At 45.6% G+C, this 25897-nt stretch overlaps 1 protein-coding gene across 2 annotated transcripts in view; it reads right to left on the bottom strand.

The window, feature by feature from the left end:
- The window catches only part of PRPF40A (pre-mRNA processing factor 40 homolog A), a 202727-nt gene that overhangs the window by 85866 nt on the left and 90964 nt on the right, over positions 1-25897 (bottom strand). For both annotated transcript variants that reach the window (XM_030210472.1, XM_030210473.1), the window contains exons 9-10: positions 24878-24998; positions 7389-7413 (exon numbers count right to left, since the gene is read on the bottom strand). In XM_030210472.1, coding sequence (XP_030066332.1) covers positions 7389-7413; positions 24878-24998 — 146 coding nt within the window. The remainder of the gene's footprint in view (positions 1-7388; positions 7414-24877; positions 24999-25897) is intronic.

Here is a 25897-nt window from a genome sequence, read left to right as displayed (position 1 = left end):
ATATCTTTCATATCAATAGTTTAGATCCACTGCAAGGTCTTTCCCTACACAGTGGCCGGCTACTCATCCTCAGAGGGTCTCAACTTCAGTACTAGTCACAGTAGCAGACAAATCATCTCTGTTTTGCTGTCCCTTCCAGAACCTCAATTGTTCTTGCAAAAGATGTTCAATGAATTCATCAAGGGATAAGAGGCTCCATTTCCTCTTCAGCAGCAGAACCACATGCAGATGTGTTTGGACTCCTAAAGTTCATAAAGGCACCAAAAGCTACTGAAACTACTATATACCAATTTGTGACATCCTACAGGAGGAGCAGCTCTAAATGTGGAAAGGCCTCACTACTATTCAGGTGTCATGGTTGTGGCCGTGCCCATATGTTCAGACCTACTGTTTCTCTGTGACCTCTCCAGTCTGCCTTTTTTCCTATTGTTCCTCCTGTGGGCCAAGCCTCGCTTTGGTGACCCTGAAGCCAAGCCTCACTTTGGTCTCCCTGCTTCTGCTTCATTTCCTATTTGTGACATCAGCCTACTCCTTTATAAGGACCCAGGGAGCTTTCCTACGTTGCCTTTGCAAGAGGTCTCTTAAACTTGTGTTACTTGTTTCGATCATATCCATGCTTGGCTTTGTTCCTGAGTGTTTTACTCCTGAAGGCAGTGGTGTGCTGGAGCCGGCTCTGTCCGGCTCGCAAGAGCCGCTTGTTAAATTTTGACAGCTCTTACAAGCCAGTTGTTGTTGGGGGCGAGCCGGCTCCATTAGGGGAGGTAAGCATGGCAGGAGGGCGCCATCACAGGCCATGCTTACCTCCCCTGCCGCTCCGAAACATGGTAAACGATGTCCTTCGCCCCCACCCTCCCCTCCCGCTCCCATCTGACTTTTTAAATTACCTCCGTCGAAACCGCTATTTAAAGCCCTGCTGCGTGCAGGCCGTCTCTCCAGGCTTCCCCTGCTTGCTTCGGTGACGTTCGCGCCCTTAGTCCCGCCTTCTGACGTCATTTCCTTTTTCCGCGAAGGCGGGACTAAGGGCACGAACGTCACCGAAGCAAGCAGGGGATGCCTGGAGAGACGGCCTGCACGCAGCAGGGCTTTAAATAGCGCGGGCTTCGACGGAGGTAATTAAAAAAGACAGATGGGAGCGGGAGGGGAGAGTGGGGGCGAAGGACATCGTTCGCTGGACATGTTTGGGAGCGGGAGGGAGGAGAATCACTGGGTATGGATGGGGAGAGACTTGCTGGGCATGGATAAGGAGAGGGGGGCAGGGGAGAGACTTGCTGGGCATGGATGGGGAGAGGGGGGCAGGGGAGAGAGGAGAGTTTCAGTACATGGATGGAGGGGAGAGCAAGAGAAATTCTGGATATGGATGGAGAGAAGGAAGAGAGAAGAAATGCTGGACATGGAGGGAAGATAGAGGAAGGAGATTAGATGAGGGAAAAGGAATTGAGGAGAGAAACTGCACATGGATGGAGAAAATAGGAAGAAGCTAGATCCACTGGGCAGTCAAGTATGCGGAGGACCAGAAATGAAGAAGAAAGGAGGAAAGAAAAGAAATAAATGGAAAGGAAGCCCTGGAAACGGAGTCAAGGGAACAGATAGAGAGCAGCAGAATCAGATACTGGACCAGCATGATCAGAGAAACAAAGTCACCAGACAACAAAGGTAGAAAAAAATAATTTTATTTTCATTATAGTGTTTGGAATATGTCCACTTTGAGAATCAGGTGCTGAACGTTAAAAGTTTATATTTATTTATTTACTTATTTATGGCATTTTATCCCATATTAAACATGAATTAGATTGGAACCTGGGATCATTTAATTTTTTTTTCCTGAAGAGAGTAATGCATTGCCCCCTCCCCCCGGCTATGGCCAGCTCTGCAATTTTGGGGGGGGGGGGGGGGGGGGGGGCGCCGAGGTGGACCGGGGAGAGAGCCTGTTGTTAAAAATTTACCTAAAGGTATGTGCTGTGTTTCTCTGAGTCTTGTGTTTGAATGCTTTCCTTTGTTTCTGTGAGTTTGCTTTTGAATCTTGTTTCCTGAAAGCCTGGCTGTAGAGCCACACCCTGCCCCTGGTGTCTGTATCTGTTTGATTCTAGCCTTGGCTCCCGCTTTTAGTCTAGCCCTGCTTTCGACTCTTGCTATAGTTAATCTCTGTGTTTAAGCCAACCTCTGTGTTTAGCTAAGCTCTGTTTCTGTATTACCTGTTCTGTTTCCTGTGTGTGTGTGTGGTTCTTGTCTGTTTATTCTGAGTCTATAGAAGCCAGAGTCATACCTGATTACTTCACTGCTATCCAGCTGTGGGTGCTGGTAAGCACATTGCTTCTTTGTTTGTCTTCCCTTAGTCTGTTTAATCCTTTGCCTGCCATGTTTGCTTCCTGGCTCTTGAGCTCTGTTTCTGCCAAGTTCTGTTCCTGTGGGTGTTTGAGCTAGTTCTGTCCCTGTTCCAGCCAAGCCAAGTCCCTTTCAGACTCCGGTTCCAGCCAAGCCAAGTCCCTTTCAGACTCCGGTTCCAGCCAAGCCAAGTCCCTTTCAGACTCCAGTTCCAGCCAAGTCCCTTTCAGACTCCAGTTCCAGCCAAGCCAAGTCCCTTTCCAGCATCCAGTTCCAGCCAAGCCAAGCAAAACCCATTCCAGAATTCTGTTCCAGCCAAGCCTGTTTGAGAATCCTGAATCCTGTTCCAGCCAATCCTGTTTGAGAATTCTGAATCCTGTTCCAGCCAATCCTGTTTGAGAATCCAGAAAGAATCCTGTTCCAGCCAAGCCTGTTCGAGAATCCTGAATCCTGTTCCTGCCTTGTCTTGCTTCTGTTATTCTTGTTGCCTAGTTCCTACCCTGTCTTGCCTATCTAGGTGTGCTTTGTCTTGTCTCGTTCAGTCTAGTCCTGTCCGGATCCAGTCCTTGCCTTGTCCTTATCTTGCCCTTTTTTGGACTCAGTTTTAATCTACTTCCGTGTTTTGCCTCGTCTTGCATTTCTGGGTCCCAGTCCCAGTTTTAATCCAGGTTCGAGTCGTGTCTTGTCCTGTCTGGGTTCCAGTTCTGGCCCTTTGCCTTCTTTTCCTTGCCTCGTCTGGATCCAGTTCTTGTGTTGTCCATTGTGTTTGGTTACCTCTGTCCTGCCTTGTTGAGTCTGTTTATCCTAGTCCAGCCTGTTCTGATTCCTGCCTGTGCCAGCCCCAGTGATTTGTCTGCCAAAGCTCCGGCTTTGGTCCAAGGGCTCACCATTCTGGACAGTTGTGGCATCAGGTTGTCTGGAAAAAAACTGATGTGAAGTATAAGGTTCAACCAGCAACTTGTTTCAATAAAGTTCAGTTGTTGCATGTCTCAGTAGTAGTCAAGATGGTCATGAAAAAAATGGAAAAAATGAAGCTCTCAACAAGATGACTTGGGCAAAAAGATTCTCCAGGGAGTGATGCTGTTTGCCCACAATTGCAGTTCAACTCTATATTGTGAAATGTATGCATACCATCTTTGAAAAGGTACAAAATCTCTTACCCAGCTTGTTCCCCCACAGGCAGACTGAGCTAGCAGCTGTTCTAGCAGAAGCAAATGAACGTGGTACCCTTCATATCCAAATCTAGCCTAGGACATATTCAACATATTTTTTAGTATTTCAATTTCCACCAGATATCTTATGTGGTTGCTTGCATCTGGACGATGGGAGAAGATTCCTACGAGGCTATCAACTACTGGAGACTCCCTACTTGGAGATGCAGATAAAGTGAAAGTGACCATGGATATCATTAAGGATCTATTACAGATCCAGTTCTAGCAAGATATTTTTTGTTGCTGTACAGGCTAGAAACACTAATGCTTCATGTCCAAAACATTTAGATTTCTCCCACCATCACAGCCAAAGCCTATTTTACATGTGTTGGACCACATGGCCACTATGGTATATACAATAGGCTATGCCCACCTGAAAATGAGAAAGCTTCACTGGATCTTATGTTCAAACAAAAACAGTGCACCCAGCCTCTATCACCCTTATCAGTTTTACGACAAACTATTGTGCAGTGGTAGACGCTCAAAGGCAATCTGACCACAGGCTTCCAGTTCCTGCTTGCACCACTGGAATATCATTCAGTGCTTCCAAAATGTGGAGGAAAGCCACAAGACTCCCACCTTACCCAAGGAACCTGGTCATAATGCATGTCTGCTTCATACAAATCTAGAGCTCTGTGCAATATTTTACTCTCCTAGAGCATTCATTCATTTTTCAATTCTGCTCAGTATTATTTCAGAGAGACAGCCCAATTGCTATGTTTAGATCAATAAGCAGGGAAGGACAGGATCTCTCCATCAGTGCCAGGAACCAGAAAGAGATTAGCACTTTATCATCTTTAATTGCAAAGAAACAGGGGGCCGTTCATCTTTCTGGTGTTTACAGCCAGATAAGGTTCAGTAGAGTTCTTACATCCCATGAATGGTATTTGGACCAGCAAACTCTGCATATTATCTTTCATTCTTGGGGTATCCCTCAGGTCGACCTCTTTACCCGCAGCACAAACGCAAAGTGCTCATTCTTGGGTCCACTAGCATTAACCTGGATTTGGCCAATCTTATCATAGCTAAGACCCTGCACAAGTTCTAACAGACTCAGCTCAACATAATCTTCTGGCTGTATCCTCAACTTTTACAGTTAAAATGATTCATATAGAATTCCTTATCACACTGGATCAGGAAAGAGAGACTTAAGGGGCTTACAACATGTTTTTTTTTTTTAAACCAAGATTTATGAGTAGGGATCCTGATGGGGTTGAAGAAAATAATTTTCCCTTTTTTTCTGTTTCTACTTACTCTTTCACAAATTGTAATTTTTTTTTCCTAGTCCTGTTTGTCCTTTTTGTATTACCTTGTTCTTTTACTGTTTCCCCCTTTCTGGCACTATACACCGCTTAGACATTTTGTTTGACGAGTGTGGTATACAAAATGTAAAATGTCTATATACCCTACTGCTTTATCAGAACTGGTTCCCTTTATTCAGAAGTTTTGTGGTTCTGCCTCTGTGCAAGCTTCAACGATTTCCATTGTTGATCATTCAGAGGAAGGGATTGCTTTCCACCCTTTTCTCATATTGTAAGCCCTTACAGCATGGAAACTGAGCAGCATTTAGTTTCTCCCAATGCTTATGCAAGATATATTAGATGCTGCAAAAAAAAACAACTACTAGATGTACCTATGCCTTTAAGTGGAAGAGGTTTTCCATCTAGCGTATCACAAATGGTCACAACCCATTCATAGGTTTCCTGACACCACAAATACCTGTTTCAACTTTATACATTAAGAGTGCAAATGTCCTCCATGAAAGTACATGTCAGAGCCCTTACAACTTAACCACACCCCTGTTAATAGCCTCCCAGCTTCTCAAGGTCCTACCATCTGTCCATTAATGAGGGAATTTTTCACATCCGCCAATGCAGAAACCTCCTGCTATTTCAACATCATCCTTACATCTCTTTGCTGTTTGAGCCAAGATTATTACATAAAAAGTGTTTTTCTAGCAACAGTTTCCTTGGTTAGGATCAAGAATTAATTACCTATGAACCATATACTCCATTTCATGGAGTGTAAATTTTAAGGGGTTTCGACGTTAGCTTCAGAACTTTTAGTACAGGAACAGTGCTGGGCAGACTTTTACAATCTGTGCCCTGAGAAAGGCAGGGACAAATCAAACTCAGGTACACATATAAAGTATTACATACCATGTAAATTGAGTTTATTTTGTTGGGCAGACTGGATGGACCGTCAGGTCTTTATCTGCCGTCATTTACTATGTTACTATCACAACAAAGTAGCTCTTTAAACTTATCCTGAGTCCTTAATGAAAGCACTGGCATCTTTCCATATTAATGAGGAAAGCACCCCCCTACTTTTAGCTGTGAACTTCACAAGAATCCACACTCCTGCCTGTAGAAGGCTCTCATTTACTGTCTGAAAAGAAATGAATATACAGTTGCTTCTTCCTTCTGACCCCAATACAGCTGGCAATCTAGAAGCCAATCACACTTTGGCAAAATGGTAGGTTCATGCACCCAATTCTGATGTAAACTGGTACTCCTCTAACTGGTAAAGCAACCTTAAATTAAATCAGAGCCACTGCAGCTACAATGATTAAGTCTGCTTCATTGGATAGCATATGCAAAAGCAGTGACTTGGTCCTCATTTCATACTTTTACCTCACACTACTGTCTGGACAAATCCACAACCAAGAACAATGCGTTTGAGCTGTACTGACCAACCTCTCTTTGAAGTGTTTCAACTCTCGCATCTTCTTGATGACTAGACTGCTCCTCAACAACGGACAATTCATAGCAACATGAGCAGCCCTGAGCTTGGGAGTCACCCATTTGTGTGCTTGATTGTCTTGACTATTGATTGAAAAAAGCATTCTCACTTGTAAAAAATGTTTGCCATAAACAACAGGCTTACTTAGACACATAAGGGCAGAAATTCAGAACCACGAGAGGAAGCCCAGCTAACTCCTGCGGTTGGTGGCGAGATTGGATATTCAATGCTGGGCTGTTTCTGGGCCTTTATCTGCCATCATGTTTCTATGTTTCCATCAGCATTGAACATCCGGTTAATTTTGGCTGATTTAAACTTAACCAGCAAAGCCAATATTCAGCGCTGGCCAGTTAAGTTTAAACGACCAAAGATGAGCCTGTTATTTCAGTGGCCCATTTTGGCCGTCAAACTTAACCAGAGATGACCTATTAGCAGACAGCCGGTTATATCGCACAATATAATCAGTTAGCCATTAAGCGCTGACCGGGAATATTCAGTGTGAGATAACTGGCTGTATCCCACTAATATTCGCAGATAGCCGGTTAAGCGCTATTTAACCAGTCAGAAGCCGTTCATGGTCGGTTAAATAGAACTAAGTATCATGGGGATAGTCCTTCCTAACTCCCCAAGAGCTGTATTCTCTCTTGAGCTATGGTACAAATTGAAGTGCCAAGGAGACTGCTGCACAAATGAAGAGCTGTACATGTGCAGAACATTACACTCTGTTCTGTCTCTGGGAGAGCTGTTCTGTCCAAGTGACATGTGATAACATCATCTACTTGTGTGCCTGATCAATCCTGCTGCCTACAGAAAACACTTCTAGAGATAGTTTAGCATAAGAACATAAGAATAGCCTTACTGGGTCAGACCAATGATCCATATAGCCCACTATCCTGCTTCCAACAGTGGCCAACTCAGGTCACAAGTATCTGGTAGAATGCCAAACAGTAGCAAGATTCCATGTTACCAATCACAGGGACAAGCAGTGAATTCTCTCATGTCTATGCCAAATAACAGACTATGTATGTATAATATTTTATTGAATGTGTTAAATGACAAAGCACTGTGATAATTTACATTTATAGAAAATTTAACAGAAGTTTTGTAACCTACCTGCTTTCTTCAGCTTTAATAATAGCTGTGGGTAAAGAGAAGAGGAGAAAATAAAAAAAAACTGTCAAAATACATTTTTGTCCATTATAAAAGTGGAATATAAAATTTAATCTACAAATTAAACTGCTCTCAGTAGCTTTCTCTGGTTAAAAGAGGTGTCTCACAAAGCGTATGATGCAGGTAATTTATTGAACCAGTCCTGTCAGTCAATCTGGCTGTTTCAATCTACACTGCCCTAGTGAAGGCCATATCCCAGCTGTCCGCTATACAAGGTTGATTTCCTTCAGAAAACTATGCTCTCTCTCAGTAATCAAGATACCACCCTCCTAGATTTCTTGTGTTCCCTTTTCAGTTTTCTATCATATTAGGTAGATGAGCCACATATTTATCCAACATTCAAAGCTCCCCTCCCACATATGCCTTTCAACCCTGCTCCTTCTGTTGCTCTTGCATTTGTTTTATTCTTTTCTATATACTCTGGTATTGTATTGTTTTGATAATTTCAAATTTCAGAAAATCCTTGCTGTCCACCAAGGTAAAGATGGTAACTTAATCCCTTTGAAATAATACATTCAGTTGACAGTCCCCCTTTATGTAAAAACTATCAAGTATAGGCTTGACTGTAAAAATTCTGAAAAGGGCAAAGCAAGGTGAGGGTTCTAGCAGTCTAGCACATGCACAGTGATACTGTTATACAACACCACAATGATAAGGCTAATTTAATCCCTTTGAACTATCTAAAACTGAGCCTAGCAGGACTTATCTTTGTTATAAAGTATCTACCAATACTATATTTAAGGTGTTTTATTATAAATTACACTCTTAACTGCACAAAGTGCTGTGGAACAGGTTTCCTATCAGTTAATGAAGTAACTGTATAAAAGATGTCATGACACATAGAGCGTATTATTTCAAAGAAATCATTTCAGTCATCAGAAGCACCACCACCAAAACACTTTCTAGAATACCTCAGAATTATAACATTATAACTAAGGAGCGGTTTTATAATTGACCCATGCTTTATATCAATTACCAACCCAAATTTCCTGCACTTGCCATTCAGATATGCTTTCTCCAAGACTATGCCTTTAATGAGCTTCGAATATAGATGACAGCAGGTAAAAGTGTAAATGGCCCATCTACGAGTTCGATTCCCACTGCAGCTCCTTGTGACTCTGGGCAAGTCACTTAACCCTCCATTGCCCCTGGTACAAATAGTACCTGAATATAATATGTAAACCACTTTGAATGTAGTTGCAAAAAAACACAGAAAGGCAGTATATCAAGTCTCATTTCCCTTTCCACTGAGTGCGCCTGATCCAGTCTGATTTAATTGGTCCATCCAATCTGCCAAAGAAAACGTATCCTCTTTCAGAGAGGAAAAGAATGATGTTCAACATACATTCAAAAAGTTTGCTCTGGCAAGGAAGTGACATCATGGAGAGAGATGGCAGCTCTAGTCAGGAGGCAGTAAAAAAAAAAAACTGATTTTAAGTGGCCACCAACCAAAAAATTAAGTTGACAGATTTTAACAAAATTCTGTCCACAAGAAATTGGAGGCTTTCCTATATGCAGCAGAAAGTGGGCAGTGTCAGGGGAATTATGGAAACATCAGTTTTGTGGATACTGTGAAAGACCTCGACAGGGTGATGCTGGGGCAGGACACAAACAAGGGAGAGTCTGGGTGTTCTATAAAAAGACTATGCTCTTTGGAGACAAGGGCACAGAAGGAACAAGTAGCCCATGGACAATACATATTTACATGATTATCCAACCAAAGAGCAGGTAACGACAAAAGTGAGACAACATTTTACAGTAGAGCTTTTTCAGGACTTGTCAATGATTACTCTGCAGAGGAGAGAGCTGAGAAATCACAAGATATCACGTCACTTGTCACTTGGACAGATGGCTGCACCCCTTTGGAATTCTCTCTAGAATTAATGGATCTAGGCAGGCTAAGACAGCAGAGGAGGCTTTGAAAGATCTGATTAAGGAGGGAGCGAAAGACATACCACAGCAGGCCAAAAGAGGATTCATGAAGCAGAAGGAACAGATAAACTCTGAAATGGCATCATGTGAACCACTGAGGAAAGAAGCAAAGGATGAGCCATAAAGCAAGAGAAATTAGATAGTATGAATATGAGTGAGAAGGAGACTGTGTCGAGTACGAATAGGTATAGTGAGAAAGAAGTTTGAAAGTGGTGGAAGGGGGTGGTGATTGTGTCAGAATGTGAGTGTGGTAGCCATCCTGCCAGTCAGTTTACTTCTTCCACCAGTGACAACAAAGGGAGAAGAAGGTGATCAGGGCAGAGGGATGAGAAATGGAGAGGGAAAGAGAGCATGGGATGGGGAAGATGTGGAGGGTGCGGGGGTAAATGTGAAAGAATGATAGTAAGGAGCAGGGAGGGGTGGAGAATGATAGTAAGGGGCGGAAATGGTCCACAAGTTATTCACTGCTGCACAGCATGGGCACTGGGACTTTCCACACCTCCCTCACGCTGCTGCCCTTGCGTCTCTAAATGAAAAGCAGTGGCAACAAAAGAAACTTCACTCACCGCGGGGCTGGACTCTCCATAGGCACAGTTGTCAGGCCTGTCCCCTCGAATATCACTTCCTGTTCCGAGGAAGCCAGCAGCCATGCTAATGGAGAGTCTGGCCCAACAGTGAGTAACTTCTTTTACCGCCAGTGCCACTGATGATTATCTACAGAAGCAACAGCAGCAGTTGGGGGTGGGGAGAACAAAGAGGAGGCTGGATGGAAGGGAGGTGCTCTTCCTGGGAGAGGGAGGACAAGAGGGAAGGAAGAATAAGGGGAGAAGCAGAACACAAGGAGGGATAAGGACAGAGATACAATGCTGGACAGAGCAAGAATAAAGATACAAAGACAGGAGAAGCTCAATGTGGCAGGAAGATAGGGGCAGGAACATCCAGATACACCATGAGACCCTGGCAGAAAAGAGTTAAAAGAAGACAAAGAAAGGTGGAGATCAGAGACTGGGATCAACACAACTATAAAAATAAAACGACCACACAACAAAGTAGAAAATAATTGTTTTCTCTATTAACTGATTAGACTATGCTAGTTTTTGTAATATTTGTACATATTGTTGACATTATACCCTACACAGTTAATTAAAATGTTCTATTATGTATTCTGTTGACACTGTAAGTAGTATACTATGCCATACTTTATAATTGTCTATTGCTCATGTTTGGTTTACTCTTACTATACACCGCCTTGAGTGAATTCCTTCAAAAAGGTGATATATGTACATTTATTTATTATGTTGTATTTGTCAGAACTGGTGTTAGACCTGCCTGGCCTTCAATCTCCAGTTCTGGGATGGGCCACCCTTGGAGTCTCTGCAATTCATTAGCAGCAGCCTTCAGAGGAGACATTGCTCCATAAAAAAGTTACCCAGAAAACTGCTAACATCCATTTTCATTTCTTTTGAAGGGGGCTGCTAGATTACCAGGGCAACCAACCCTTTTATATCGCCTCAGATCTGGTGGTAAATTTCACATATTGGGCTAACATTAGAATGTGCTGTGAACGTCACTAGGGTGCGAAGTTTGCACAAGAGACCAGGCCAAGCACCAGAGGCAGATCAACAAACATTCTGAGATCATTGCTGTTCCAGGTGCGCTTGTCATCATCTGCGTGTAGTGGTGTAAGCCTGCTTCTTCCTCCTGATATCATACATGCTGTGTAGAACCTGGGATTTGGGACACTATGGTTCTGCCCCCTTTGTGATACCACTAGAGTGAGCGGTTTGCGTAAGAGATCAGGCTTAGTGTCGGCAGTGTCTCTCGCTGGGGGGGAATGAGCAGCTCCTCATCAAGCTGACGAAGGAGCACAACAAAAGGAGCTCTATTCTGCTCTTTCGTGAGGACATTTTGGTGATTTTGGTGGGACATTTATTGGCCCTTCTTGAAGATGTGTAGATGTTTTGAGATCTTTTTATAAGTTCTTATTAATAGACCTAACAGATTTGAAGTTTTTGCTTGTTGGAATCATGTTGCTTTTCTCTATTCCTGTGTGTGTAGGTTGTGGACATTAGAGAGACTTGAGTGCATCTTGTTTAGTACCTTCTTCTTTTAGGGTGTAGTCAAGATTCCTAAGGCAAGTTCTAAGATTTGCAATTATTTTCAGACTGTGAAGTTTTGTTTTTTAATGCTCGTTCTGTTAGGAACAAGGTTCCCATTTTACATGGCCCGGTGAGAGACAGTGATTGTGATTTGTCTGTATTACTGAATCATGGTTGTCAGTTGAGATTTTAGTTACACTGAATCAATTATGTCCACTAGGCTATGTTGTATCACAGCCTCGCCTTAAGAAGAGGGAAGAAGGAGCAATTATGTTTAAAGATGGTTTTAATTTTATATAAAAAGAATGCAACACTTCATATTGGATTTGATGCTTTGGTTTTAGTTTCACCTATTTCTGTTTTGCTTTATTCTGCTCTTGGGATATTATTTGAATGTTCTCCTTTGTTTGAATTATTGATTAATTTGAATTTAATTTTAATCTTTATATGGATGAAGATGCAGTGAACAAAAAGGTTCTTGATTTTTTGCATCTACTTTATATGTTAGGTTGGCAATATACAATTGATAAAGGTTATATTCTAGACTTAATATTCCTGGATAGGAATTCTTTTAAACTTCACTATTTATGCTAAGAATGTCTTTTCTGTTCCCTGGTCAGATCATTTTGTTATCAAATGTAATTACAGTAAACAAGATGAGTCAGGTAGAAAAAGGGTTTTGACAAACATGAAGCTTTTGAGCTGACTGTATTAGAATCAACAGTTAGACCAAAACTTGTTGGTATTGATGAAAAGAATAATTATGATGTAATAGTGCCGTGGAATACAGCCTTTTCCGATTCACTGAATGATGATATTGCACATCTTAAACAACGTGCAGTAAGGCATAATCATTCTGTCCCTTGGTTCAATAAAGAACTGAGGAGTTGTAAGAGTAATGTTCGATGCTGTGAACGTGAATGGAGGAAATTTCCATCTAGAGAGACTTTGGACACGTATAACTTGCAAATGAAATTGTATAATGCTGCAACCCTGAGAGCTAAGCAATATTATTTTAACAAAGTAACGGAGCCTTTCCCTTCTCAATCTAGGGAATTGTTTTCTACACTGAAGAAATGATCAAAGTTGAGTATGGCCAACAGCACTCTGACTGAATCTATATCACATCAACAGTTTGCCGATACATTTGTGAAAAAGGTTTCGACCACCACAGACTCATTTGAGCCAGTTCAGCCATTACTGAAAGTTACTCCCTCTTTAATTGACGTTAAGAATTGGTGTGAATTTGCTGTAGTTGGTGTTGAACAAATTGTGTTGAGTAAGATAAAATCTGGTTGTGTAACTAACTCTTGTCATCCATCTATTTTTGAGAGTCATTGAAAACCTACTCCTTTTCAACCAATAATGTACATCATAAAACACATCCTTATGTGAAGGAAGTCTTACTGACTCCCTTAAAAAGTGGCTATAGTTAGACCTTTATTAAAAGAATGGGCATCTGGATACATCAAAACGTGAGAATTTTAGACCTATTTCTTCACTACCATTCTTAGTAAAGATAATCGAGAAGGTTGTACTTATGCCATTGATTGATCTTTTGGATGAGCATCACATTTTAGATAATTATCAATTTGGGTTCCATTCAGAGCATGACACAGGGACTTTGTTGATCTCAATGATAAGACAGTATTCGAGCAGGTTCTGATAAGGGGTCTTTGTTTATTCTGGTATCGCTGGATATTTCTGCAGTGTTTCATTCTCGTAGTCATGCTTTGTTATTACACCATTTGATTCTATTAGTCGTGCTTTATTACAACATTTGGTCTTCCATAGGAATTGACAGAACTGTTCTGAAGTTCTTTTTTGGATCAACAGTGATATTTTGTTGTAAAAGGGAAAGAGAAATTTGCTTTGGTTGATTTTACCACTATACCCACATATATGTGCCCCCTTCACCTATAAGGGCTATTGTAGTGGTATACAGTTGTGGGCAGTAGGTTTTGAGGGGCTCAGCAGACACAATAAGGGAGCAACAGTGAGATGTGTACCTGGGAGCATGTTTTTGAAGTCCACTGCAGTACCCCTAGGGTGCCCCATTTATCTCCTGGGATGTCTGGGAGGCCAGTCTACTAAAAATGCTGGCCCCAACTATATTCCAATGGCTTCATTTTCTACCTTTTTCACTTGGACATTTTTTTTTAATGGACCAAAAAACAAAACATCCAAAGCACAAAATCTTGTTAGATATAGTATTTTCGAAAATGAAAGACGTTTTTCTTTTTTGAAAATGAACACCTTTCCTATTCAGATTTCGGATGTTGTTTGCAAAATGTCTAAAGTCGGACTTAGATATCGCATCAAAAATGCCCCTCCATGTACATTGTAAGTTTATGTGCTTTCAAAATGAGCACCAGTGTGTCTCCTGTGATCATTTGTCTACATCTGCATCAACTGATTAGGCCATTGAGAAATACATCAGTGAATGTTTTAGATACTCCATCTTTTCTAACAATTCACTTGGATGAATACAGAAATTCAGTTTTTTATGTGGTAGGTTCCAAATTATGGCACGCACTGTCTTATCATTTGAGACTTTTGAAGAACTTAGCAGAATTAAAAAAAAAGCTTTTAAAGTCTGTGTTGTTTCAATGGGCATTTGATCTTGCTGTTTGATTTGCTCATAATGTCTATGTTGACAGCATAACATGTCGAAGTGTGGGTTGCTCCGAATGTCATAAGACTGTGAATGTAATTGTATTTTTGTCTTATGTTTATATTATTATTTTGGAATTGTGTAAATTTATTGAGAACCACTTAGGATTGTAGATAAAGCAGTATATAAGAATTTTTAAATAAATAATTGTCCGGGAGTGGTTGCCTCACCTCAAACTGCTGCAACTTGTAACGAAACAGAACAGCCTGTTGGGACAGTCTCATATTCACCCTCATCAAAGATACCACCTCCAGGGTTGCTATCATAGACCCCAACAGCTGAAGATAATCCTAGGCCCTTGGACCCCAAAGGGAGAACAAAGTCCACTGAGATAGCATATTGCCCTCTCTGTCCTATGCTAAAAAGGCTACCCTATGCACCAGATCGAAACATACCCCCAAGATACTCTAAAAGCTGAGTTAGGACCAAATGACTCTTGAAGATAGTTCACCTCCCAGGCAAGACTCTCCAATAGCTGGAGCACTTTCACCATCACAAACCAAGGGGCCAACTTCGAATCTGCTAGAATGAGCTTGTCATCCAGGCAGGGGTGCATTTGCATACCCTTCTTGTGTAGAAAAACTGCCACCACTATAATGACCTTGGAGAAGGGTCATGGATCTGTAGCCAGTCAAAAGGGGAGAGCCCTGAATTGAAAATCTGGCTGAGCACACAGAACTGCAGATACTGCTTGTTTGAACCTCTGATCACTATATGGAAGTAGGCCTCAGAGATCCAGAGAAGGAAGGAACTCCCTAGGCCACACCAAGGCTAATCACTGAATGTTTCTCTATGCAAAAGTGGGAAATCCTCAGGAAGCTATTTACCCCCATTTCTGGACCCATAAAACAGATAGAAAAGGCTTGATCACTCCCAACCAGAAAAACCATTGTAGTGTGTCCATGATCACATGCCTTTGAGAACCAACACCATAAAGGAATCTGAAATGAGTTCTAGAGTTAGCAGAGCCCATCTGCACAACCTCCAGGTCCCACTCCAGAAGGAAGAAGTAGAGCCAGCCGCCCACCTGAACCTCCCAAGAGAGGGCTCGCGATTCCTTACTAATGTCCTCTAGGAGCAGAGGTGGCCAAGCAGAAAGGGCCATCATCCCTGTTCTTCCTCACTCTCTGAAAGGATTAATCTAATCTTGACTCTTATAGCCCCCTAAATCCCAAAAGAAGGTTCAAAGCAAGTAACATTTTCAAAACAGTAGCTAGCTACCATGAATTACTAAGTAATATGAAATCAATTAATAAAAACATATAGTTAATCGTAAAATAAATACAATACCAAGCAACCCATCAACTCAAGATCCTCCCTTAAACTTTATTAAACAAGGTCTTTCCGTTATCTTTTTATTATGTGTTTATCATACATCTATACTCCACTGGAAGACAGTTCCTCTGAAGCTTCGCTCTGGCCGAATAGGAGCAGCCCTTCCAGCTCAGTCTTGGAGCACAACCTAGTCCCCGATGTCCTGGATAAGTAAGGTTGTGTTCAGGCAGGTGCTGTGGCTTGGATTCACCCAAATTCTTAACAAAAAAGCCTTCAAAATAGAAGCTTGCTGAGATCCACATTTGCTGACCAATTACACAGCCAAAACCAACAACAGGCCATCATCATCACCGGAGCTACTGAGTGGGCAGAGATCCTAACCAGATCATATATAAAATCAGCTAAAAACGCTGTACCAGACTTAAGTCTCTCTGCATCAGGGGTCACTGGAAATTGCTGTACCACTTAGTCCCCAGAAATTACCACCTGTATGACAAATGTGGAGGAGCTAAAGACTTGAGGAGCTGCTCAACCTTCCTGTCAAGCACATCCTTCAATGTCACTCACTCCTCCTACCAGGATGGTGGTCTTCTTTGTCACTGTGGATATTAAGGTGTTAACCTTAGAGCAATGCTTGCAACTTACCCAGGTCCTCCCATAGAAGGGAGATACAGCCTGATCAATACAACCACCAAATTTGGAGTTTACCACATTCACAGGACCATCTGCGAGATGGCCCTGTGGAGGAGAAAAGATTTAGAGGACTTGTGGTGCCCTCCAAGGTCGGATCACTATCAGAGATCTCTGGTAAGACCACACCCAAAATATGGAGTGCCTCAACGACACGATCAATGAGAGGACATCTCTTCTATCCAAAAAGCCTAACTACGGGTGACTTATCGTCGTCATCCTTCTCTTTGAGGGACAGTCCCCCTGGTTCAGGCAAATGCCTACTCAAGGGAGGGGGGGGGGGGGTCTCTTCACCCTCAAATATCACCCAGGTCTCATTCCATGCAGATACAGGCAGGACTGGGCTCTTATTCTCTGAGGTGCCTGGAACATCTGGACCCCTAAGGGTGCTGTCGCCCACAGTTCCTGAGGCCACCCCAGAAGGCCCAGGTCTTTGCCTCAAGTTTTTCAGAATCCTTCAAGACCTTCCAATACCACATGAATTCCTACGAAAAGCATTTATACCAACTCAAGCCCAAATTCCAGCTGTGGACCCACGTGGAGGGGAGGGCAACTCCTCCGCCAAGGGAAGCACCTACTCGGTAGGGATCACAACAGAGTCACATGAACAAAACAGGGTATGATACATACCTGTAGCAGTTGTTCTCCGAGGACAGCAGGCTGATTGTTCTCACGACTGGATGACGTCCGCGGCAGCCCCCACCAACCGGAAAGAAGCTTCGCGGGACGGTCGGCACGCAGGGCACGCCCACCGCGCATGCGCGGCCGTCTTCCCGCCCGTGCGCGACCGCTCCCGCCAGTTGAATGACTAGCAAAAAGATGAAACACACAACTCCAAAGGGGAGGAGGGAGGGTAGGTGAGAACAATCAGCCTGCTGTCCTCGGAGAACAACTGCTACAGGTATGTATCATACCCTTTCTCCGAGGACAAGCAGGCTGCTTGTTCTCACGACTGGGGTATCCCTAGCTCTCAGGCTCACTCAAAACAAGAACCCAGGTCAATTGAACCTCGCAACGGCGAGGGTACAACAGAAATTGACCTACGAAGAACAACTAACTGAGAGTGCAGCCTGACCAGAATAAATTCGGGTCCTGGAGGGTGGAGTTGGATTTACACCCCAAACAGATTCTGCAGCACCGACTGCCCGAACCGACTGTCGCGTCGGGTATCCTGCTGGAGGCAGTAATGAGATGTGAATGTGTGGACAGATGACCACGTCGCAGCCTTGCAGATCTCTTCAATAGTGGCTGACTTCAAGTGGGCCACCGACGCTGCCATGGCTCTGACACTATGAGCCGTGACATGACCCTCAAGAGTCAGCCCAGCCTGGGCGTAAGTGAAGGAAATGCAATCTGCTAGCCAATTGGAGATGGTGCGTTTCCCGACAGCGACCCCTAGCCTGTTAGGGTCGAAAGAAATAAACAATTGGGCGGACTGTCTGTTGGGCTGTGTCCGCTCCAGATAGAAGGCCAATGCTCTCTTGCAGTCCAATGTGTGCAACTGACGTTCAGCAGGGCGGGTATGCGGCCTGGGGAAGAATGTTGGCAAGACAATTGACTGGTTAAGATGGAACTCCGACACCACCTTCGGCAGGAACTTTGGGTGGGTGCGGAGCACTACTCTGTTGTGATGAAATTTGGTATATGGAGCATGAGCTACTAGGGCTTGAAGCTCACTGACCCTACGAGCTGAAGTAACTGCCACCAAGAAAATGACCTTCCAGGTCAAGTACTTCAGATGGCAGGTATTCAGTGGCTCAAAAGGAGGTTTCATCAGCTGGGTGAGGACGACGTTGAGATCCCATGACACAGTAGGAGGCTTGATAGGGGGCTTTGACAAAAGCAAGCCTCTCATGAATCGAACGACTAAAGGCTCTCCAGAGATGGCTTTACCTTCCACACGATAATGGTAAGCACTAATCGCACTAAGGTGATTCCTTACTGAGTTGGTCTTGAGGCCAGACTCTGATAAGTGCAGAAGGTATTCAAGCAGGTTCTGTGCAGGGCAAGAACGAGGTTCTAGGGCCTTGCTCTCACACCACACGACAAACCTCCTCCACTTGAAAAAGTAACTCTTTTTAGTGGAATCCTTCCTAGAGGCAAGCAAGACCCGGGAGACACCCTCAGACAGACCCAACGCAGCGAAGTCTACGCCCTCAACATCCAGGCCGTGAGAGCCAGGGATTGAAGGTTGGGGTGCAGCAACGCTCCATCGTTCTGCGAAATGAGAGTCGGAAAACACTCCAATCTCCACGGTTCTTCTGAGGACAACTCCAGAAGAAGAGGGAACCAGATCTGACGGGGCCAAAAGGGCGCTATCAGAATCATGGTGCCACGGTCTTGCTTGAGCTTCAGTAAGGTCTTCCCCACCAAAGGTATGGGAGGATAAGCATACAGGAGGCCGGTCCCCCAATGAAGGAGAAAGGCATCTGACGCTAGCCTGCCGTGTGTCTGAAGTCTGGAACAGAACAGAGGCAGCTTGTGGTTGGTCTGAGAGGCGAAAAGATCCACCGACGGGGTGCCCCACTCTCGGAAGATCTTGCGTACCACTCTGGAATGGAGCGACCACTCGTGCGGTTGCATGACTCTGCTCAGTCTGTCGGCCAGACTGTTGTTTACGCCTGCCAGGTATGTGGCTTGGAGAAGCATGCCGAACCGGCACGCCCAACGCCACATCCCAACGGCTTCCTGACACAGGGGGCGAGATCCGGTGCCCCCCTGCTTGTTGACGTAATACATTGCAACCTGATTGTCTGTCCGAATTTGGATAATTTGGTAGGACAGCCGATCTCTGAAAGCCTTCAGTGCGTTCCAGATCGCTCGGAGCTCCAGGAGGTTGATCTGTAGATCCTTTTCCTGGAGGGACCACAGACCCTGGGTGTGAAGCCCATCGACGTGAGCTCCCCACCCCAGGCGAGATGCATCCGTCGTCAGCACTTTCGAAGGCTGCGGAATTTGGAATGGACGTCCCAGGGTCAAATTGGTCCGGATGGTCCACCAGAGCAGTGAAGTGCGGCAACTGGTGGAGAGGCGGATGACATCTTCTAGATTCCCGGTGGCTTGGAACCACTGGGAAGCTAGGGTCCATTGAGCAGATCTCATGCGAAGACGAGCCATGGGAGTCACATGAACTGTGGAGGCCATATGACCCAGAAGTCTCAACATCTGCCGAGCTGTGACCTGCTGAGACGCTCTGGTCTGCGAAGCCAGGGCCAGGAGATTGGTGGCCCGCGCTTCGGGAAGGTAGGCCTGAGCCGTCTGGGTATTCAGCAGCGCTCCTATGAATTCCAGAGACTGGGATGGCTGGAGATGGGACTTTGGGTAATTTATCACAAACCCCAGCAGCTCCAGAAGTTGAATAGTGCACTGCATGGACCGGAGGGCTCCTGCCTCCGAGGTGTTCTTGACCAGCCAATCGTCGAGATATGGGAACACGTGCACTCCCAGCCTGCGCAGGTACGCCGCCACCACCACGAGGCACTTTGTAAACACTCGTGGGGCGGAGGCGAGCCCAAAGGGCAGCACACAATACTGAAAGTGCCGTGCGCCCAGGCGGAATCTGAGATACTGTCTGTGAGCTGGCAGTATCGGGATGTGAGTATATGCATCCTTTAAATCCAGGGAACATAGCCAATCGTTTTTCTGAATCATTGGCAGAAGGGTGCCCAAGGAAAGCATCCTGAACTTTTCTTTGACCAGGAATTTGTTCAGGCCTCTCAGGTCTAGGATGGGACGCATCCCCCCTGTTTTCTTTTCCACAAGGAAGTACCTGGAATAGAATCCCTGCCCTTCCTGCCCGGGTGGTACGGGCTCGACCGCATTGGCGCTGAGAAGGGCGGAGAGTTCCTCTGCAAGTACCTGCTTGTGATGGGAGCTGAAGGATTGAGCTCCCGGAGGACAATTTGGAGGCAGGGAGGCCAAATTCAGGGCGTATCCGCACCGCACTATTTGGAGAACCCACTGGTCGGAGGTTATGAGAGGCCACCTTTGGTGAAAAAATTTTAACCTCCCCCCGACCGGCAGATCGTCCGGTACGGACACTTTGAGGGCGGCTATGTTCCCGTGGATCCAGTCAAAAGCCCGTCCCTGGCTTTTGCTGTGGAGGCGCAGGGGGCTGCTTAGGCGCACGCTGTTGACGGGAACGAGCGCGCTGGGGCTGTCCCTGTGCCTGACGAGGCCTTCGGGCCGGCTGGTTGTACCTACGCTTTGCAAAAGAATAGGGTGCAGCCTGCCGGGCCCGGGAAAAAACGTCCACCTGCTGAGGTGGATGCTGAAGGCGCCCGGTGGGAGAGCTTGTCGAGAGCGGTTTCCCGCTGATGCAGTTGGTCCACCATCTGCTCGACCTTCTCACCAAAAATGTTATCCCCCCGGCAAGGGACGTCGGCCAGTCTCTGCTGGGTGCGGTTGTCCAGGTCAGAGGCACGCAGCCATGAGAGCCTGCGCATCACTATACCTTGGGCCGCAGCACGAGATGCCACGTCACAGGTGTCAAAAATACCCCTGGACAGGAACTTTCTGCATGCCTTCAGCTGCCTGACCACCTCCTGATAAGGCCTGGACTGCTCCGGCGGGAGCGTCTCGACCAGGTCCGCCAGTTGTTGCACATAGGTCCGCATGTGAATGCTCATATAGAGCAGGTATGACTGGATGCGGGTCACGAGCATGGAGGACTGGTAGGCCTTCCTCCCAAACGAGTCCAGAGTGCGAGACTCCCGCCCCAGGGGCGCCGAGGCGGTATCCCTCGAACTCCGTGCCCTCTTGAGAGCAGAATCCACGACCGCTGAGTCATGGGGCAATTGGGGCCGCATGAGCTCTGGGTCAGAGTGGATCCTGTACTGGGACTCTGCTTTCTTGGGAATGGTGGGGTTAGTTAATGGTCGCACCCAGTTCCGGAGCAGCGTCTCCTTCAGGACATTGTGCAGCGGCACCGTGGAGGACTCTCTAGGTGGTGATGGATAGTCGAGGACCTCGAGCATCTCGGCCCTCGGCTCTTCCACAGAGACCACGGGGAAGGGAATGCTGATAGACATATCCCGCACAAAGGAGGCAAAGGAGAGACTCTCAGGAGGTGAGAGCTTCCTCTCCGGTGAAGGCGTGGGGTCCGAGGGAAGGCCCGTAGACTCCTCTGAGGAGAAATATCTAGGGTCCTCCTCTTCCCCCCACGAGTCCTCATCCTCGGTATCGGACATTAGCTCATGTAGCTGAGTCCTGTACCGGGCCCGGCTCGACGTCGAGGCACCGAGGTCTCGGTGTCGTCGAGCGGTGGACTCCCGCGCCGGCGGGGACGGAGCTCCCTCCATCGACGTCGACGGGGACTCCACCTGCGTGGCAGTCGAGACCGGCACCGCAAGCGGCGGCGGTGTCGACAGCCCCGGCGCCGGGCTAGAGCTCGCCGGCGCCACAGTCATCGGCGCCGAGGGCGCAAGCACCCCCGGCGCCGGCACAGCCTGGCGCATCAGCCCTTCCAGGATCCCCGGAAGGATGGCTCTGAGGCACTCGTCCAGGCCCGGTGCCGGGAAAGGCGGTGGGGCCGGTAAGGGTGTCGGTGCCGGAAGCTGCTGGGAGCCAGGAGACGGCACCGAGGTGCCGGAACCCCGACGCGTCGGTACCTCCACAACCGACGGAGACCTCTCCTCTCGACGATGACGCTTCGGCGTCGACTCCTCTTCGGGATGCACCGAGGGCGTCCGGTGACGACGCTTCTTATCCTTTTTTCGATGCACGTCACCGGCGCCGGAGGGCATGGAGGAGGAGGAGGTCGATCCCCCTCGGTCTCGAGGCACCGGGTCAGACAGGGGTCGGTCCCGTGGCTCACGAGCTGAGGGAGTGACCGGGGCCGACTGCCCACGCGGCCTCTCAACCCCACTCTCACCGGCGGACCGGCGGGCCAACGGGACCTGTTCTCCTGGGGTCGCTGCCATCGGTGCCGATGTCTCGGGCATCGATACCGGTACCGAAGAACCGGCCTTCGATACCGATGCCGTCGAGGTCGACGTCGAGGGGCCGGCGCAAGTTCCAAAAAGACGGTCCCGCAGAACTTGCCTTGCAACATGAGTCCGTTTCCGGAGACCGAGACACAAAGCACACGACTTGAGATTGTGCTCCGGCCCGAGGCACTGGAGGCACCAAGCGTGGGTGTCGGTCTGCGAGATCGGCCGGCCGCAGCGACCACACTTTTTAAATCCACTCGGGACCTTCGAGGACATCGACGGAAAAATCGCGTCGGCGAAGTCAAAGTCGTCAATGGTGGCTAAAATCACACCACGAAAAGATAAACGACCGAGCGACCACTAGGCCGCAACGTAGCGTCCCCGCTAGAAGCGAGGGAAAAAGGGGAGCGCGTGCTCCACACGCGCAGAGATTTTTTTTTTTTTTTTTTTTAACAAACAAGAAAAGAGGGAAAACCGAACGGTAATCCGAAGCGAAGCGACGATCCGCGTAAACGCGGTCGAAAAATCCGGCGGCTGAAACAGAGAGAGTGGCAGAAGCACAACTCTCTCCAGTCGCGGAAAAAAAGGAACTGGCGGGAGCGGTCGCGCACGGGCGGGAAGACGGCCGCGCATGCGCGGTGGGCGTGCCCTGCGTGCCGACCGTCCCGCGAAGCTTCTTTCCGGTTGGTGGGGGCTGCCGCGGACGTCACCCAGTCGTGAGAACAAGCAGCCTGCTTGTCCTCGGAGAAAGCCATCATTCCCATCAAAACTAGCTCCTCACTTACAATAGCCTATAAGGGTCCAGCAACTGCAATCGCACGGTCTGTTCTGCCTGCAGCTCCCTGGAGCCTCAAAAACTGCTGAATCTGACTTCTGTCACGCTAAAGGCATTAAGAGCAGGTCATGCTCCAAACACTCTGACAGAAGACAGGGTGGAAGTCAGATTTGCCTGCTATCCCTCTGAACAAGGGAGGTTCGAGACACTTGGGTGAAGAGCCTTCACTCAGTCCCTACTCACAACTACCTCCAGCCTCAAAAGCAGTTGCAATGGCAGGAGTATCAGTTGGAGGAATTTCTGAATCTGTTTTGAGGCAGGCAGGCATGTCATGGACGTGGATTGGAGCTGGAACCCGCAGTTTCTTCTGACGGCGCAGAGGGAGTAGAACATCCAGTACAGAAGGCACCTGAGAGTTGACTGGACCCCAAGAGGCTGGAACACTTATGCCACCACTGGTAAAGCTGCCTGTAGTCACTGGGCAGTCCTGGTAAGACTGCATTATTCAATTTCAGTGTGTTCCAAAGATCTTATGAATTTGACTTCAGAGTTTCAAAGTAAAGCACAGCAAACTGAGACCAGGATTAATAATCTACAGCAGAAAGTACTAGATATTGAAACTGAAGATAAAGAATTTGAAATTCTTGAGGTGAGTTTGATTAAAAAAGGCTAGAACAGTTGGAAAACTATACCTGGTGTTTAAATCTCAGGGTACCGAATTTTCCAAAACTTCAAGGTGCAAGTTCTTTGGAGTCCTTTAAGAACTACGTGAAAATCTGAAAATATCTGCTGATATGATTCCGCCAATAGCAAAAATGTACTTTTTACCTGGTAGGATGCAAGATTAAGTAGATAATATTGTTGGAGATTTTCCAGTATTGGATCCCAATTTAAACAGCTTACTTGGAGTCATCTGAGGTGATTATACAAGGGAAAGCCACTTTAATAGTTTCCCTAGTCTTTGAAGAGTATGTGAACATGATCGTGCGTTTTATTTTCGGAATTCATCAACTATTTCATGGACACAAAATCTGGATTTTTCCAGATTTGGCTAGAGTTACACAAGAATGCAGAAAGCTCTTTCTGGCTGTGTGTGAAGAAATGAGTAACTTGGGGGAGTCTTTTTCTTAGGTATTTGTGCAAGTGTGTTATTAAATACATAGGGGTTACTTATTTTCTATTTATACTGGAACAATTGAAAGCTTTTTTGGATGCTATGCGTATTGTGAATTCTGCGACTTCGACACTGACTAAAGATGATAATGATAGTAATTAGTTGAAATTAGTATACTTCTGTCTACAGACAAGCTTAATGTCTTTTTCCTTTAATTTTTACTTATTCAATATCTCCCTTATTTCATCTGCCCCTGTGAAACTGGGACTAAAGGAGCTTAAGTGTTTACTTTGTCTGATCTTACCTTTTTTTTTTTTTTTTTAATAAATTGTATGTGCTCAAATGTTACTTCCTCCAAGTTGTTTGCTTGTGAGAATTGTTTGAAATTTCAATAAATAAAAAATGGAGCACAGGCTGTGGACTAAAGAGTCAGGTCTAACTTCTTATCCTGCTGCACCAGGCCAGCCTGCACCATCTGCTAGAGGCAGAGAAACGCTGGGATATTGGATGTACCCTCATCAAATTGGTGATGTCACCAGAATATTCACAATTATATGCCTCCCGTCTGAACTGGTCTATCATATTTACACATGCTGTTCAATATGTGCAGCTTTCCAGGTTTACCTCATACATACACTTTATAAAGTATGTATGTATAAGCTAACCCTTCTCCAACACTAAACACAAGAATGCCCAGGTTAGATAAATTAATGTGCATACAAACTGCGTGCACATAATTTTAGATCCATATAACACGTGTAATTCTATAAAAGAATGTTTCTGCATGTACACATTATTGTAGCTATGGAAATGCCATTTACAATTCTCCCTTAAATGACCACTGAACTGGCTGATATTCTTCCCTACTAAATTTAAGTAGCAGAATTTATTAATGCCTTTGTGCTGGACACAGCTCATCATTTTTCCCTTTTAAAAACATTACCTTCAAGATCTTCCAATTCTTTGGGTTTTGCCCAGCGTGATTCCTTTGTCTGGGAATTGTAGTAGTAAGACTTTCCAGAGTCAGACTTGAACTCCTTCCAGGGGCATTTGGACAGTAATTGCTGAAGCAGAAGAAAGCAAATATTGTTACATATTCAGGAAGTGCAAACTGTGCATCCCAGCAAAATCACATTGACCTCAACATACTCATTTAATAATGCATACACATTTTTAAAGACTTCCTGGCCACAGATGGTTTTCTAAAAGCTGCTAAGCAGAGACAGTATTCATTTATCAAAGAAATAGCAGAGTCTTCCACTGAAAATTGACTACCTTGTGATTAATGGCAAAATATTAAAAAATAAAAAAATAATTAAAAAAAAAAAAATTTTGAGCCCCAGGAAAGAAAAAGTCTTCATAGGTAAGTAAACCATTAAAACGCTTTTACAGAAAAGCAAAATAAAAAGCTAACATTTGTAAAGCACTGTTTCACACCTCTAACGTACTTTCCATAGACAGCAGGACTGACCAGGCACAGAAGTGACTGACATGACTACACATTGCTTCTCTCCCGGGACTTATAATCTAGTATAACCTAGTTCTGAGCAGGTTGGCCCTTCCCATATGCAGCAGTCTCCTCTGCTCTTCAGTTAGTTCCATTGCTCAAGAATAAATGTAAACTTGGGGAGATGGGAGGGATTATGTGCCTGTTCAAGTATGATAGGCCTGCAAGTAATCCGGAATTTGTAATAAATAGCCTTGACTATGTTTGAGATATGTTCTTTAAACGACAAATACGCTTAGGAGAAAATACTCCTTCACGTAAAGGGTGGTGTATGCATGGAATGGCCTCCCAGTGGAGGTAGTGGAATTTAAGGAAGCGTGGGATAGGTATGTGGGATCCCTTAGGAAAAGGGGGAGTTAGTGTTTACTGAGAAAGGGCAGACTGGATGGACCATTTGGCCCTTATCTGCCGTCATGTTTCTATGTTTCACAATTAAACATGATTATTACTCCTGCC

This window comes from Microcaecilia unicolor, chromosome 7 (assembly GCF_901765095.1).
Source record: "Microcaecilia unicolor chromosome 7, aMicUni1.1, whole genome shotgun sequence".
NCBI lineage: Eukaryota > Metazoa > Chordata > Amphibia > Gymnophiona > Siphonopidae > Microcaecilia > Microcaecilia unicolor.
The sequence above is the reverse complement of the archived record's forward strand: the minus strand, read 5'-3'. Positions and strand labels throughout refer to the sequence as shown.